Genomic DNA, 15,140 nt, shown 5'->3' with positions numbered 1-15,140 from the left:
TCGTGGAAAATAAGCAATGACCGTGCGTGTGAGGAACACACCCTTTCACACATTTTTATTTTGTATAAATACTTAAAATGTTGATACATCTCTCCCCATTGAGACTGTGTTTTATCATGAATGTTGTAAAGGCACTTTTGTCTGTCCTGAGAGAGAGATCCTTCACTTGACTCTCTGAGGTTTCTGTAGTTTTTTTTCCCTGCTAAGAGGGTTTTTTAGTAGATTTTTCCTCACTTTGGTCCAGGGTTAAAGGCAGAGGATGTTGCACCTTGTTGATCCCTGAGGCAAATGGTTATTTGTGAATATGGGCTATACAAATAAAATTTGATTTGTTTTATTTTGACAAACTCAGTGCAGCTTACATTCACTGCATCGAGCTGGCGTCGGGCTGTGGACTGGAGGGTTTGGGTTGGGCGTGGTTTGTTTTCTCTTGGACTAGGATAGGCTCGTACAGAAAAATGAGACCAGAGCTGCACTCTAGTGATTCCAAACACGAGTAATACTTGACCTCAGTTTGAACTGGACCATTTTTTATGTGTTTTTTATTTATTTATAGATACAACACTGAAATCTTCGTTTGAGTCAATCACATACAGTGTATCCTGGAAATATCATCAGAAGGCTGCAACATTAAATATGATATCTAACATTATTGGAAGTGTAAAACATTATATAACAAGAATAGTAAAATACTTTTCACTTTAGTCCTTGTTGTAAATACAGCAAAGCCTGTGACAAGGCTACATTGACAAACCCACTCAATAAATACCATTTATTCCATTAAAGCTCCTGAACAAATTTACATAACATTAAAGGTTTACAACGCAGGATTATACAAGCACTGTATAGACTCATATAAGAGTAATCGTGTGAGCCCCTAACAGTGTGTGGAGGTGTATTTACCTGCAGACACCCTTCCCTCTGCCTGTATTTTATTATTTTCCCCATATTTTCCTGTATGCAGGACATTTCTGGGCTGCCAATTTTGGGCAGTGTGTGTGTGTAGCCCCCAGCCAATAAAAAAACCATTGAACAGGATACATCATCCCTGTGTCTGTCTCTCTCCTCAGCTCTGTCTGTGGCGTGTTCAAAGAGCTGCAGGTCTGCGTGTCTCTTTGAATGTGGGCAGGGCCGAGCTACACACACACACACACATGCAGAGCAGAGAGGTCACAGTGGACATGAAGAAACGTGGACTTCAGCAATCACACAAAATCCAGCAATGCAGCAGCTTGAGTTGTGCAGATGTGCCGGGGCCATTATCTGTGCTTAAGAACGTAACCGCTGTGGATCAATGAGATGAAAACGTTGTAGTACCGTGTTTTGTTGTTAATTTTAAGGAGGAGCAAACACTGAATAATATGTCTACAAACAGCAACTGAGAAATCCAGTGTAGCTTTAAATTTGCCTTCGGAAATATACAATAAAAGTATCAAGGAGAAAAAACACTGTTTCAGTTGTTCTTTATTGAGACTTAACAGTCAAATTTGTTTTGACAGTAGCCAAAACGTCCAACAGCTGTCATCACATTTAGATTCAAACATTGCCAAATACTAGCTGGTGCAGAGAAGTGAGTGGCACCCCCTTCCCACCCACTTAAAAAGCAGTGAGAGCAGCTCAGACAAAACAAAAAAATGCAGAAAATCCGTCATGTGAAATAATCTCAACTGTTCTTTGGCGGAAAATTGTGTGTTCGTGTAGGATCCCATCAGTCACAGCAATAACTGCCTTTAAGGTATTTATTGCATTCCTCTCTCTCCAAAGGAATCCTTCACAAGGGAAATGGGGAGAACGTCTTCCTCTCCCAGCAGCCTCCTGTCATCAGCACCGTGATGGGGAACGGTTTCTACCGGAGCGTCCCCTGTGGGCCGAGCTGCAGCGGCACCGCCCGGGACATGATGCTGTTTGCCCCCGTGGCACTAGCCAGCGGGCCAGATGGCTCCCTCTATGTGGGGGACTTCAACTTCGTCCGCAGGGTCCACCCAGACGGATACACCAGAACCATACTTGAACTCAAGTGAGAGTCCTGATCTTGTTGTCTACGCATGTGATAAGGCGAGTGTGATCTTGGTTAGGATCTCCCACAGTGGGAAGCAGTGGGATTGTGAGCATTGGATTGACTTGAGCACAATTAAACAAAATTTCCGCAGCTGATATGGGCTCGTGTGGCATAAGCGCTGCTTGGCATCAATGGTTTTGATCTTTTTGATCTCAACAGAATAAACTCTGAAGTTTGTCTCCACGCAGAAAGCCGAGTGTGAGAGGTTCAAACAACACATCTAATCTACCTCTTTAGGATGTGAGAGAAGCTGAAAGTCTTTGCTGTGAAACAAAGATATTTTTTTTCCTATGGATTAAGACGATGATATCTCCTACTGCGCTGCAGGCACTGCGTTCTCTATTTCTGTACTTTCTCGGGTGTGGAATCTCGATGGGATTGCACAGCCATTTGTCCTGTAATGTGTTCTTCTTATGTAACTTTACTCTCTCCTTCTCTATTATCATCTTATCTCTGACTAATATTCCTGGTTCAGACGGAGGTTTCACAGTGTCTGTATTTGATATGTCCTTGTCCTCTGGGAGGAAAATGCTTAATAGCTTCTTATTTAGGTTGATATTTAATGTGAAACCTTAAAGTCGTCTAAATCAACTTTAATCTCACTTTATGAGGAGAGAATTGACTTATTGTATCCTATGAAATTCTAAGTGACTCTCTTTAGCATCGTAAATGATTGTTCTTACCTTCTCTTTTCTCCTTTTAAAAAATGCTCCTCCGTGGCTTGTTATCAGGAACCGCGACACCAGGCACAGGTGAGAACTGGTGATTAACACCTTCTTTTATACATCGTGACAGAAAACACATACATGCAAAGAATGTGTCAAGTCCAAAGACGGGACATGTTGTAAAGCATCTCACAGCATTTTATTTTGGTTTGTTTGCTGCAAATTGCATTGACCTGATGTCCCCTCTGCCAACAAACACACAAACACACACACAACACTTCATACACTCAGGTTGTAGTCAGATCTATCAAATCCACATTTAAATTTCACTAGGCGATATTAAATTGGAAATCGGCCAAAATGTCAAGGATTTCCTGTATTAGAGGATTACCAGGACTCTGTTTTGGCGCATGCAGCGGTTCATGCACTTCCTGAGCTGGTCTAAAAGCCCGAGGCCTGGTATGGCCTCGACATTGTCCCCAGCCCTGGATGGTCGGTGTGAGCTCTAGACACCATGTCCGACAGAAGATTAGACAGATGTTATAGGGTTTGTGTCTGTCTGTGTGTATATGTGGGTCTGTACATGTTTGTGCTCCCGTCTGCGTGTGTGCTACTATCAGGGGTTATATCGAGCCGATTTTGTGTGTGTGTGTGTGTGTGTGTGTGTGTGTGTGTGTGTGTGTGTGTGTGTGTGTGTGTGTGTGTGTGTGTGTGTGTGTGTGTGTGTGTTGAGTGGGGGGGGGGGGAGGACACAGAGAGGGTTTTATCTGATTTGAAAAGAGATTTTTCAAGATGCCATATCTCTAGCATGCCAAAGTTATCAACCATGCAAAAGGGATAATCTGGCTGAGCGTTCATGGCTGTACTGTTTAACTGGCTGTGTACATACTGTTCATCCACAAGCTATGGTGAATGCCTACCATAAATATTTATTAAATTGATAAAAAGTTGAAATGAAAATTTAACTAATAATAATGTTAAAAAGTAATAAATAAATTCTTGAAATAGCCCAAAATAATAGACAATGTGAATGAAGCTGAATTTATAATTTTTTTGAGTATTTATATGAAATTGTCTAAATGTAATGAATAAGTTAGTTTTCAAACTACTAACATTTTCTTCAGTTACGCCTGACGTCCGTACGACTTTTAAGGGGCTTTAAGGGGAAACGCTGCTGACTGGATTTGAAAAGGCTTTAGGCGTGTCTGACACCTACGTTCATGTGATTTAGTCTTATCAGTCACAACATATCCTGTCCTGATTGTAACGCTCCTGTCACATAACCCTTACCCTGAAGAAAACAAACATCTTGAGCCTCAACTATCAGTGGATGCAGAGTAGACGATCTGCTTCCTGTTTACAATGTCTCATGACCAGTGTACTTCTAAAGGTCATGTGATTTGCATTTTCAGGCATGTTAGTGTAGTGGGAGAATATTTCTGATACAGAGCTATAACATAAGATATCCTTTTGATTCGAAAACACTGTTTTAAAATGAAAATGCTGTTATGTTAGTGTGAACAAATAACCAAAGTATTGACTGAATGGTCAAGACAGTCGGCCTCCTGGATAAATGGTTAAAATGGTCATCTTCTGGCACTCCAAGGGGGCGTAGTGTAGCTTTTTATGACAAAAAGTCCCTGGTCTGAGCCTATAGCTGCTGGATTTTCATGAAGGCACTCTCGATACTCTCACGTCACCCTGGAGGTTTCTCCTTTCCTGCCTCTACGCTTTTCCTCTGCAGCAGCTTTTTACTGTTAGCAGCACATTAGGGTTTCTCTTTTATTCTATACTATTGTTCTCCCAAATACATAAATTATTCATCCATATTCAGCTTTCAAAGCTTTTCACTCCACATTCTTCCCATCAAAGTGCCTATCAGCCCAACAGGGCTTCAAAACAAGGTGCTCTCCGATGGGAGACAATATGGGATGTACGAACTGTAAAACCATTGTCTATTCTTTCCCTTCAAGAGTTTGAGGCAAGAGTAAAGCAAATACGGGAGGAAGTCTTCTACAGTATTATCTGAGCGCTCAGGCGGTCGATTCGGAGAAATGGTCAGGATAAACCAGATCACTTTCCGTCCTCTCTGATCATCGCTTTGTTATTTTGCGCGGAGGGAACAAGGGAGGCTGTGGAGCGGGATTACTTTTGCTGTTGTGGTTATTGTTGTTCAATTCATTTACACTGTATAGATGTATTTGGAGATGTAAGCATCTAATTGAGTGAGAGACAGGTGAAGTGCTTTGTAATCACTTATATTCACCATGCATTGCTTGCGGTCGCTTCAGAGGCTTAACAAATATGATATAGTGCGCGGAGCAGCGGCACACTTTGGAACTGGCTGAACAACTCTCTTAGGACCCAGTTTAAATTATGTATGTGCAGTTCAGTCCAGAGGTCTGTAAACAGTTATGCACTTAATGGACTAGATGACTGACAGCACCCTTGCCTCAGTTGCAGTGTGTTTTTTTTCTGGGTTGTGAGAAGGTTCAGGCTACTGCTATCAGGCAGTGTCGTATTCACACCATGGTCTTAATTGGGTTAATATCAGAATACTGGTGTCAATGTGTATGTAGTCAGTGTACATGCAATTGTCATGCATGTGGTAGAAACGTATTTCTTGACACTCTAATCTCCTGTGCAAGATATTTCTCGCTGAATAGCTCGTGGAAAGAGAAAAAGTAAATGTAAGCTGTCTTTGAATTAACTGTGAGAAGCCTTTGAGCCAGCTGACGTTCACATTACAGAGTGACTGCTTGGATCTCGTTTAGTTACAATATAGAATGTGCAAAATTCAAAATCACTCTCACATATTTTTTTGCAATCGCTGCGTTTGAGTTCCAAGGTTTTCTGAAATTAATGAGCTGCAGACTATGAACAGAGACAAGTCAAGTCGTCTCCGTGCTACATGTGCACGGTGTTGGCACAACAACAGCACATACACAGCTCACAGTCGGTATGAGGCTGAATGAAGTCAGTTCTCATCAGGCTTACCTCTGGATTCAACCGCTGGTCTTTGACGTTGCATATGCAGCACGGTTTTGTTGTTGTTGTTTGAGTGTTTTGTTTGTCGGATTTTGTCTCCTCGTTGTTTTGGTCTTTTGTCCTTGATTTGCAATGAGTTTATTGTGAAAATCCTCTGAGTGTGTAACTTCTGGCCCAGTACCACCAGTTTTCATGTTAATGCAGTGATGTAATATATGAGTGTTTTTAGGTTGTCCGTCCCCCGATCTGTTCCATTCTTGGGAACACGATATCTCATAAACACCAAGTGGAAATTCCTTCAAATTTGGAACAAACATTCAGTTGAACTCACATATGAACAGAGTTCGGTCAAAGATCAAAGGTCTACATCACTGTGAACTCACATGTATTTTTAAACTATGGTCAGAGGTCAAAGTCAAGGTCACGGTGAACTTACAAATCCCTATTTTGGTAAACACGTTATCTTTAGGACGCCTCAAGAGGATCCTTTAAAATTGTGCACAGATTTACACGTAGACTCACAGATTATATAATTAGATTTGTGTGGCCAATGGTCAAGGTCAGAGGACACTCACAAAACATGTTTTTTGGTCTTTTGAACATGATTCCCTAAGTCTGCCTTCCGGGAATTTCTTCAAATATTAATCAGTTTCACTTGGACTCAACGATAAACTAATTAGATTTCAGTGGTCAAAAGCTAAAGGTCAGTGTGACCTTATATGAGTCTGGAATATTTTTTTCACGTAGACTGAAAGTGCATTGGCTGAAGGAGACATACAACTGCCGGGCTGTAATTTTAGTTGAGAAAATTGACTGGTTGTTTGTTCTTCTTTTGTTTCACATCCTGTCCGGCTGGATCTGCTCTGTGCTGCCTGCCACGGCTTCTGTCAACTTAATTTAACCTTGATGTACACAACTATCCGGTTTAGGCAATGTACTGTTCTGCACATATAAAGAGTAATATAGGAAAGGTGTAGCACATTAGAAGGGGCACTAGTTGTCTCTTGAACAGATCAGGTGTAACCTTTTACCACTGGTGCACAGTTTTTTCATGTAGTTTGAATATAGTATGTTGAAGGTATGTAGGCAAAGCAAGGCAAATTTATTTGTAGAGCACATTTCAACAACGAGGAAATTCAAAGCGCTTTACTTCTGATATAAAATGCATAAACATAAAATGCAAAAAAATTGATAAAAAGAGTTTTATATACTGTATATATGAATGAAATATAGAGGTCGGCCCAGGTTGTCTTCACTGCATGGGATTATTAAGTGTAAGCAGTGACATATAAGGGAAATATCAGTCACTGGTTAATACTCTAGATTCATGAGCTTATTAAATTTCCTTTTCCTAACAAACTCACTGAAGAATGCTAAGAATGCAATTATCACTTAGAACTATTATTCAGCTGCAGCGGCTGTGGCCATCTGTACTATTTAAATTAGAAGACATTAATCATGTTGTTCCAGCACAGGCACAAGTGTACTCCTGGAGTTTCTCAAACTAATGCTATTCACTGGGATGACCTGATTGCCACTAAATGCCTTGACTTCAGCTAATGGTGTTGTCAAGTCGTGAAAACTGAATAATATTAGAATTTCCTGAAATAGGGCAATCTCACTGTGAAAATAAGTTTGAATGTAGTGACATCAGCTTTTGTCAATGTAAAAAGGAAAACTCTGCCAGTATCTTATCATGGTATAATTAAAATACTTAAAATCATTTAAACTTAATAAGCTTTCTAACTTGATTGCCAATTAACCTTATCCACCTTCTCCCGCTAGCACCAGCCCTGCTCATAAGTACTACCTGGCCATGGACCCAATGGGGGAGGTTCTGTACGTGTCGGACACCAGCAGTCGCAGAGTGTACCGGGTCAGGAACCTCGGGCAGCCGAAAGACCCGTCACGCAACATGGAGGTGGTGGCCGGGACAGGGGAGCAGTGTCTACCTTTTGACCAGAGCCACTGCGGAGAGGGCAGGAAGGCCACCGAGGCCGCACTCAATAATCCTCGAGGTAGGAAAAACACAGACGCCGCATCTGAGCAACTCTTTTTTTCTCAGTCAGTTCAGTTACAGCACACTACACATTGGCATTTCTTTCCTCTGTGATGGTTGGTTGGGTCACACCCTGTGTGCTGGGCTAAACTCGGCCCTCTCCCTCTCTCTGGGAGTGTAGAAACAGCTGTTTGTTGTTGCCCCCCACTTTCATCCTTTTATTGACTGTCCATTCAAGTGTGTGTGTTTGTGCAGGTATATGCTTTTGTTGTAGTTGTTGTAACGGGACCTTTCATTTTGGTCGCCTTTTAATTGTGCCATATCCGTTTTACCTGTGGCTTTGACCATCTTTGATGTAACTGTCGGGGCTGACGACATATGGCTGCTAGCCAGTTAGGAAGTCAGCTGTTTTTTTTTCTTCCAATGTTTGTATCAGTAACTCGTAAATTAATCCCAATTGTTCATTGCTGTTTGCTGCGAACGTGGATGAACAAATTACCAATCATTAAAGAATCGAGTAGCATCGGGTAGATTTTGATCAGCAGTGGTAGTGAAAACAACAACTCCCATGATCCCATACTGCTTCAAAACTTCATCAAACTAACTCTTTTGCTATTGTTTTAACAAAATCCAGGTGTGTTTTTATTTGTCCTTATCAAGAGCAATAGTTGGATTGTCAGTATTGAAATTGTCATGGGGGTCTACCATCCTGGTCTCATAAAAACTCACTGTGATGACCCTGAAACCATCTCTGAGACACTGGGCTTTCTCCTTGCATTGCAGTATTTATAAAATGCTAATCTGTGTGGGAGGGTGGTATGATTCTTTTCATATAACAGGGTTTAGCTCACATTTCACACATTCTATCCTCCGTCAATCCCGGTTAGGCAAAATGTATAATAATAGTTAACATATAATTGATATCAGTATCCATGAATCTCTCCTGCGACTTGTCCTCTCTGTGGGAGGTTACTGTTTTTATATTCAGAAACCTGCTCAGAAATATTCATTCACTCCAGACATGCTGCCTATTTTGAATTATCTGTGAATTATTCATTTTTGCATATTGCAAAACATAGTGAAGTATTTTGTCTGAGAATATACAATCATGGCACAAACCCATTATAACCCATGATTAAATGTATTTTTTCTACATTATATATATATATATATTTTTTTTCCTGAGTTTTTATTCTGGGACATATTGGTGCTATGACTGTTTGCATTAGAAGAGTCATATAAAGCTTTATGTCTCATATAATTCATGCAAGCATATTTTGCCCCATCACATTCACACCATCAGCCAATTAGAACAGGTAAGGATGGATTGATGGATATGTGGTGTTTGTGCCCATTTATATTTATTGACCTTACATGACCATTTTTTGAATAATAATAATTAATTCAACCAGCAAGAATAAAATTTTACGCTCAATATTAATGATCATATTTGTTGGTGGAAAAAAAGATTACCTTTAAAAGGTAATTACCTAACTTCCTTCACATGATTTACCTTAAATCATAATTAATTGGTACAAAATGTTGATTTTATTCATAACAAGAAAATTGCCTGCCCTCTCTGCCAAACTCGAGCTCTCACACAGCAGATATTTTGCCATGTCACCGCAGGAAAAGCACAAATATGGTTAATGAAACCAGTAATTATGGCTGTAGTCCATTCAGGTGCCCCAGTGTCAGGACACTGGTGTTGTGCATGTTGGCTCACTGTCAAAATGTCTGTGGAGGAAAAAAAAAACAGGTCTGTTGTGTCAGCTTTGTAGTCAACAACTCACCACATGTAAGAGCTCCGTAAATGGAACAATCTATTCTGGGTTGCACTGACTCATCCACAAAGCCTAAATTACAAGAATTGTAAGGGAATACATCAAAGGTGAATTTCTTTTGAGTTTGTTTTCTTCCTGTGATCATTAACAGCTACACACATACATCCCTTACACAGTGCCACAACAATTAACTTAAACATCATACACACACATGTGATTAGACCTTTGAGCTCATTCCATATTCATGTTACCCTTATTGCCAGTTATACACACATGCAGTGGTGTAGCTAGGATTTTTCTAAATCGGGGGCCTTAAAGGGGCCACACTTTACACAGAGGGGCAAATATTATATGTCCAACATCCATGACCCGTTCCTTATTTAGTAAGGTGCACATTTAAGTCCTCATTCAGCGTTAGCACTGTAGCTTTGAGCAAAGCCACACATAGTTGAATATATCTTGGAAACTGTTCATTGTTCAAGCAAAGAAAATAAGAAAATAGAAAATAATGAATTATTGTTAGTGACTTTAGACTTCAGATTTCAGCTGGAACAAGTGCACCCCGGGCCCCACCCCTGGATCAGCCCCTGCACACATACAGTATAATATAAATACATACACACAGTGTCACCAGGCTTCCCTGTAACACAAATTAAATGCCCCTGCAGCAACATTAGCTGAGTACAAACTAACCATCCACTGCACACTTTGCCATCCAGAGGGAGGCTGGTACAGTCATTTTAAAATACTGGCAAACGGGGACTAGCTGTGCCGTGAGAACAAGATAAGATGGTCATGGCAAGGAAAGTTATTTGATCTTTTTTTTTTAAAATGACAATAATAGCCTAACTAACAGGGTAAGCATGGCTTCCCCTGGCTTATGGGAGAAAATGGCACTCGTGGGTGCTAAACTCAACCAAAATAGGCCTGTCATATTAAGCTTTTCTAATACACACAAGGCTGAAGATGCAGCCCCGATTCCCTGCTAGCTTTAGCCCAGTTCAAGCTGAATGTGAGTTAATGCACATATATATCAGACGTTAAGCCTGGAGTCTCGATTAGAATTGGTTAATCGTTCTACCCTCTCTTATTAGCTGACAGCAGTGGATTACAGCAGTGTGTCTTCTCTGCTGTTGTACTACATTTCTATTTCCTTTCTTCTGCCCGGCCTGCTTGCTGGAACTATACATAGTGGAAGTAGGGCTGTTGGGTGAGACAGCCCCCCCTATCGACAGCTTCCCTTTACTGCAACAATTATTTTGTCCTTTTACAGTCTGTACTGCAAAGGTTTGCATGTTGTCCATTTTTATATCCATCCCATAGAAGCAGAAACACAAATAGTGCAAACCTAAAATATAAATGACACAAAACTCAAACACAATACAATATTGACAAAGCAGTAATTAATAGCAGTATACATATGACACATACATACATACAGTCTTATTTAAAACATATAATAGATGGTAAACTATATCAAGACTTAGTCACAGTTGTCCACACAATATAGATTATATTGTGATTTGGTTTGAGTTATGGTAGAGCACAAAGTTTTAGTGTTTTGATATATGTCAGAAAAGGTTGCTCTGCCATTTAAAATGTATTTGTAGAGCCACCCACAAATAGTTAAATAATTTATTTTAATAAAGAATTAGTTCTGACTTTAATTGCTGTCTTTCATGTTTCCTTACAGCATAAATAATGTAGTCTTCCATAGACTGTTTAACAGAAATAATATATCTGCAGTGGGGGAAAGACTTAAAACCTGAACTCAAGTAAAGATTCTCATTATAAAATACTCAAGTAAAGGTCAGAATTAGCATTAAAGAAAAAAAACTGAAGTAAAAATCGAAAGAATTCTGCCTACATTTGGGCTTCATAGAATTAATATGCCTTTAAAAAGTAAGAGTAGAGTTTCTAAATGTGCAAGGTTTCATCTACCAGCTGAGCACTGCAGGAACCTAGTTTTCTATTTTTGGCTAACTGATTATAAAGCCAGTCCTCATTCACAAATGGTCTCATTCAAGTAGGCTACAGATATTTGTACCTTTAGGGCAAAGTATGATTTGCCTAATGACTTTTGACTTTGTATTTTTATTAAAACATTTAGTTGAGGTTTCATAATTAATATGAGCATGCGTGATATAGAGCATACTTGTCATAATGATGAAGATGCTCTGTAAAAATGTAGATTTTACTTTCTAGTTTTCTCAGTAGCTGCATGCTTCTCAGATAATTTGAACTTGAAATTTAAGCTTTGGGTCTGACTCATGAATAACTCAGTATAGTCAGCACTGATATGTTGGACAGGACTGCCATCAGGAATGCATTTCAGATTGCCATGACAGACAGTCATGTAACAGAGCAACAGACAGTAACAGAGCAAAGGATGTTCATTCTAACGTGATGAATGCACTTTAACCTTATCCATCCTTGAGTAGGCATTTTCTAATGTCACATATTAATACATTGTTTTGTTTTTTGTGTGTGGATGAATTTTTGTGTGGATGAATTGTCTGTGCACTTTTGTTTGCTCTCCCTTGGGGACGAATAGTGTATTTGAATTGAATTCAATTGAGGACTTTGCGTGGTGGGGCATCAGGAAAGAGGTCACAATCGGGGAGTGGTCTAATTTAATGTCTTATATGTGCATCAAATTAAGTAGTTAGCAGTTTCTTTTGCCTATGAGCTCACTATATAGTCATCTACATAGAAGTAACTATATAGTGAAGTAGGGGTTAGTGAATGAGTGGGTGACTTCAGAAACAGCCATTGTCACTTTAGGGAAAGCTGGTGTTTGTTGAGTTTTGTCTATTGTACTTATCTCCAGAAGTGTAGTTGACACCACCTGTTGACACAAAGTCAAACAGTTGACTTGGCATTGGTGTTGAGAGATCAACAATATTTCAATATTATTTTTTAATTAAATTGAATTGTTGAAATGACCACTGACCTTGAAACATGAACTTGCACATACTCATCACAAGTGATGGAAGGAACAAAAGAAATAGAGAAACGCAGGTCAGATATTTATTTGAAAGAAGTAAACTAAAAACGGTCTGCCGTCAAAAACAGGAGAACATGACCAGTCGGGAGAAAACTCAACTCTATAACAAAACGCACAATACATGCACACTGGGAACACTATGAATCCTGCACACAGTACAACCAACAGCACCATGGCAACAAAAGGGGAAAGACAATCTACACGAGGACTAATAACAGTCGAGACATAGGTGATGAAACACAGCAGGAAAAACAACAGACATGGAAAAAAGACCATTTCAATATAAAATAGGAAATAACTGAGTCCAGGATGTCACACAGGAGCCGATAATTGCAATACTCAAATCTGCAATTTCAGAATTTTTTGCATGACTGATTAAAGTAAATAATCTTATTATTTTCCTGTTTATATGCTCATTTTGTCTGGATATTTTTATTTTTTATGACAACTTTGTAACAAGGTTTATGGTTATATTTCATCTTATATATATATACATGTATATATATATTTCATTTGTTTTGTATTCTAATAACCTGCATCCCTGACGATGATGCCCGTGAATATAAATGAGAGAGAAGGACAAGAGGACTCACTGAGAGCAATGTCAGGGAGGAGGGAAGAACATTATCTATCATTCATCAACGTCATCATGGTGTCCATAGAGTGGCTAATGGGTTCTGTTGTAATATCAGGACTTCACATGAAGACATAAATCTGGATTTGTTTGTGGATGGGTCTCCTCCCTCTTATAATGTACCTACCTTTCCAACATCTGGATGAAAACCTTCAAAAACGTAATACTGCAGTTTGCTGTGCTCTGATCAAGGACAGTAAATTCATCATGGATGCAATGAAGCTTGTGTCCTGATTTTGAAAGAACAGAGTTCAATGTTGTATCTTGCTGAGGTTGAAATGGTAGATTATTATGCCTATCTTTGTTTTCACCACCCAGCATCTGTGGAATCAGGGCCCTTCATAGCTAATATCATATGTATTCTGGGAAAACTCTGACTTGCGGGGGCTCCCTTTGTACAAAAAAACAACAACATGTTGCAAGGAAGAGGAAATAATCTGTTTCCTGCCCTCACCAATCACACCCACACACCGGGCCACCTCCTCGTCCCTAGGTCGCTCAGGAGATTTAGCCACGGGGCTGTCACTCAAGCTACACCCACAGTCTGACGCGGCCACTCCTGTCAGTCACACTCTGCTCGCTCGTGCAGCGCAGTCCGACGTCGGAGGCAGTCAGTCTAGATGGAGCGCAATAGACAAATGTAGTGTAGAAGTGTCTCCACTCCCCAAATGTCACTGGCTCCCAACAAACCAAAAGTGGATCCAAATTGGACAGCAGATCTGTGATTCTTATTTCTCCTTTAACTTCCAAAGTGCCTACAGATGGAAAAGATGAGAGGAAAACGAGATTGGAGCTGATTCCTGATCCCTTATCTCTGAGAACGTGCTGTATCTCTGCAGTAATAGAATATTCTGTCCCATGACTCCATGTCTCTCTCAGTCAGGTATTTATACTGTTTGACTCACTGCACTTCAAACTCTTCTTCTGTGACCATTGTGCTCCAACTTACCAGCTCTCATAGGGTCTCTGGAGATTTATGCCCGGACTCCCCTGGTTCTCTGTCATCCATCTGCCACAGCCCACACTCCTCCTCCTCCTCCTCCTCCTCTCGCACCATCTTACCAATGGTAATGAGTGGTAGACTTCACAGAGAAATATCAGTTCGTTTCTTGTTTGAAGCTGTGGCTCTGTGATTCTGCGGCATCGATCTTGTCTTGTGTCCTCTGGTGAGCTCTGCGCACCAAATTAGAGCTTTCCTTCATTTTCTCCACTCCCTCCATCTCCGTTTCTATCCCTCCCCCTGTCTCACTGATAAATCATTCCTGTGCCCTCTTGTTGACATAGCTGCAGCGGGCCGGCTGTGACACATAATATTGTTACAACACAGCAAACAGTTGTTAAATGGTAATCCATAATTTTCATTTAGCCAACAATGTTGCAGCATTATCGAGCACGCTGCCATTGCCCAATTTTATAGTCTCTGCATAGCGTAAACTTGCAGGGATTATCTTGTGTCCTTCAAACACTGACTTCACACAAGATCTAGGGCATTGTTTAGAGTTTGCTCCACATGTGCTTCTGCAGTCAATTAGCATGGTAAATAAACGGCCCTGCTCCATTTAGGATGGATCCCATGTCTGACATGAAAGCAGCACCAGTCCCACATGACCCAACAGCCTTGGCTCTCATCTCTGGATGTCATCTGTTCACAACATGAACATTTGGTGAACAGTAGCTGTGCGAATGTCAAAACAAAATCTTTGTGCGCTTCATTTGTCGGTTCGGACAGAGGAGTTCAGAGCGAGTCCAGTGAAGGAGAGTTTAGTTGTTGGTGTTTGCCATGCGCAGGTCTTATCTGTTTTTTGTTGTCTAGTCCCAGACAGCAAAGCTGACATCCTCAGAGAGAGGTGTGTGTGTGTGTGCATGTGTGTGTAAGTGCAGTGTCGGTCTCTCAATCTGACCCACAGGGGGCAGACTAATGCCCTTATCAGAAGCTGACACACTGCCACCACATTTCTCTCTCTTGCCCCATTGGCCTCTTTCTCTATCCTCTTCTTTTCTCTC

At 40.4% G+C, this 15,140-nt stretch overlaps 1 protein-coding gene across 1 annotated transcript in view; it reads left to right on the top strand.

Annotated features, from left to right (window-relative positions):
- Nucleotides 1–15,140, top strand: part of tenm1 (teneurin transmembrane protein 1) — a 179,577-nt gene that overhangs the window by 123,126 nt on the left and 41,311 nt on the right. Inside the window, exons 20-22 of the mRNA XM_034598108.1 lie at nt 1,765–2,017; nt 2,791–2,811; nt 7,498–7,730. Of these exons, the coding sequence (XP_034453999.1) occupies nt 1,765–2,017; nt 2,791–2,811; nt 7,498–7,730 (507 nt within the window). The remainder of the gene's footprint in view (nt 1–1,764; nt 2,018–2,790; nt 2,812–7,497; nt 7,731–15,140) is intronic.

Source organism: Hippoglossus hippoglossus, chromosome 10 (genome assembly GCF_009819705.1).
Source record: "Hippoglossus hippoglossus isolate fHipHip1 chromosome 10, fHipHip1.pri, whole genome shotgun sequence".
NCBI lineage: Eukaryota > Metazoa > Chordata > Actinopteri > Pleuronectiformes > Pleuronectidae > Hippoglossus > Hippoglossus hippoglossus.
The sequence above is the reverse complement of the archived record's forward strand: the minus strand, read 5'-3'. Positions and strand labels throughout refer to the sequence as shown.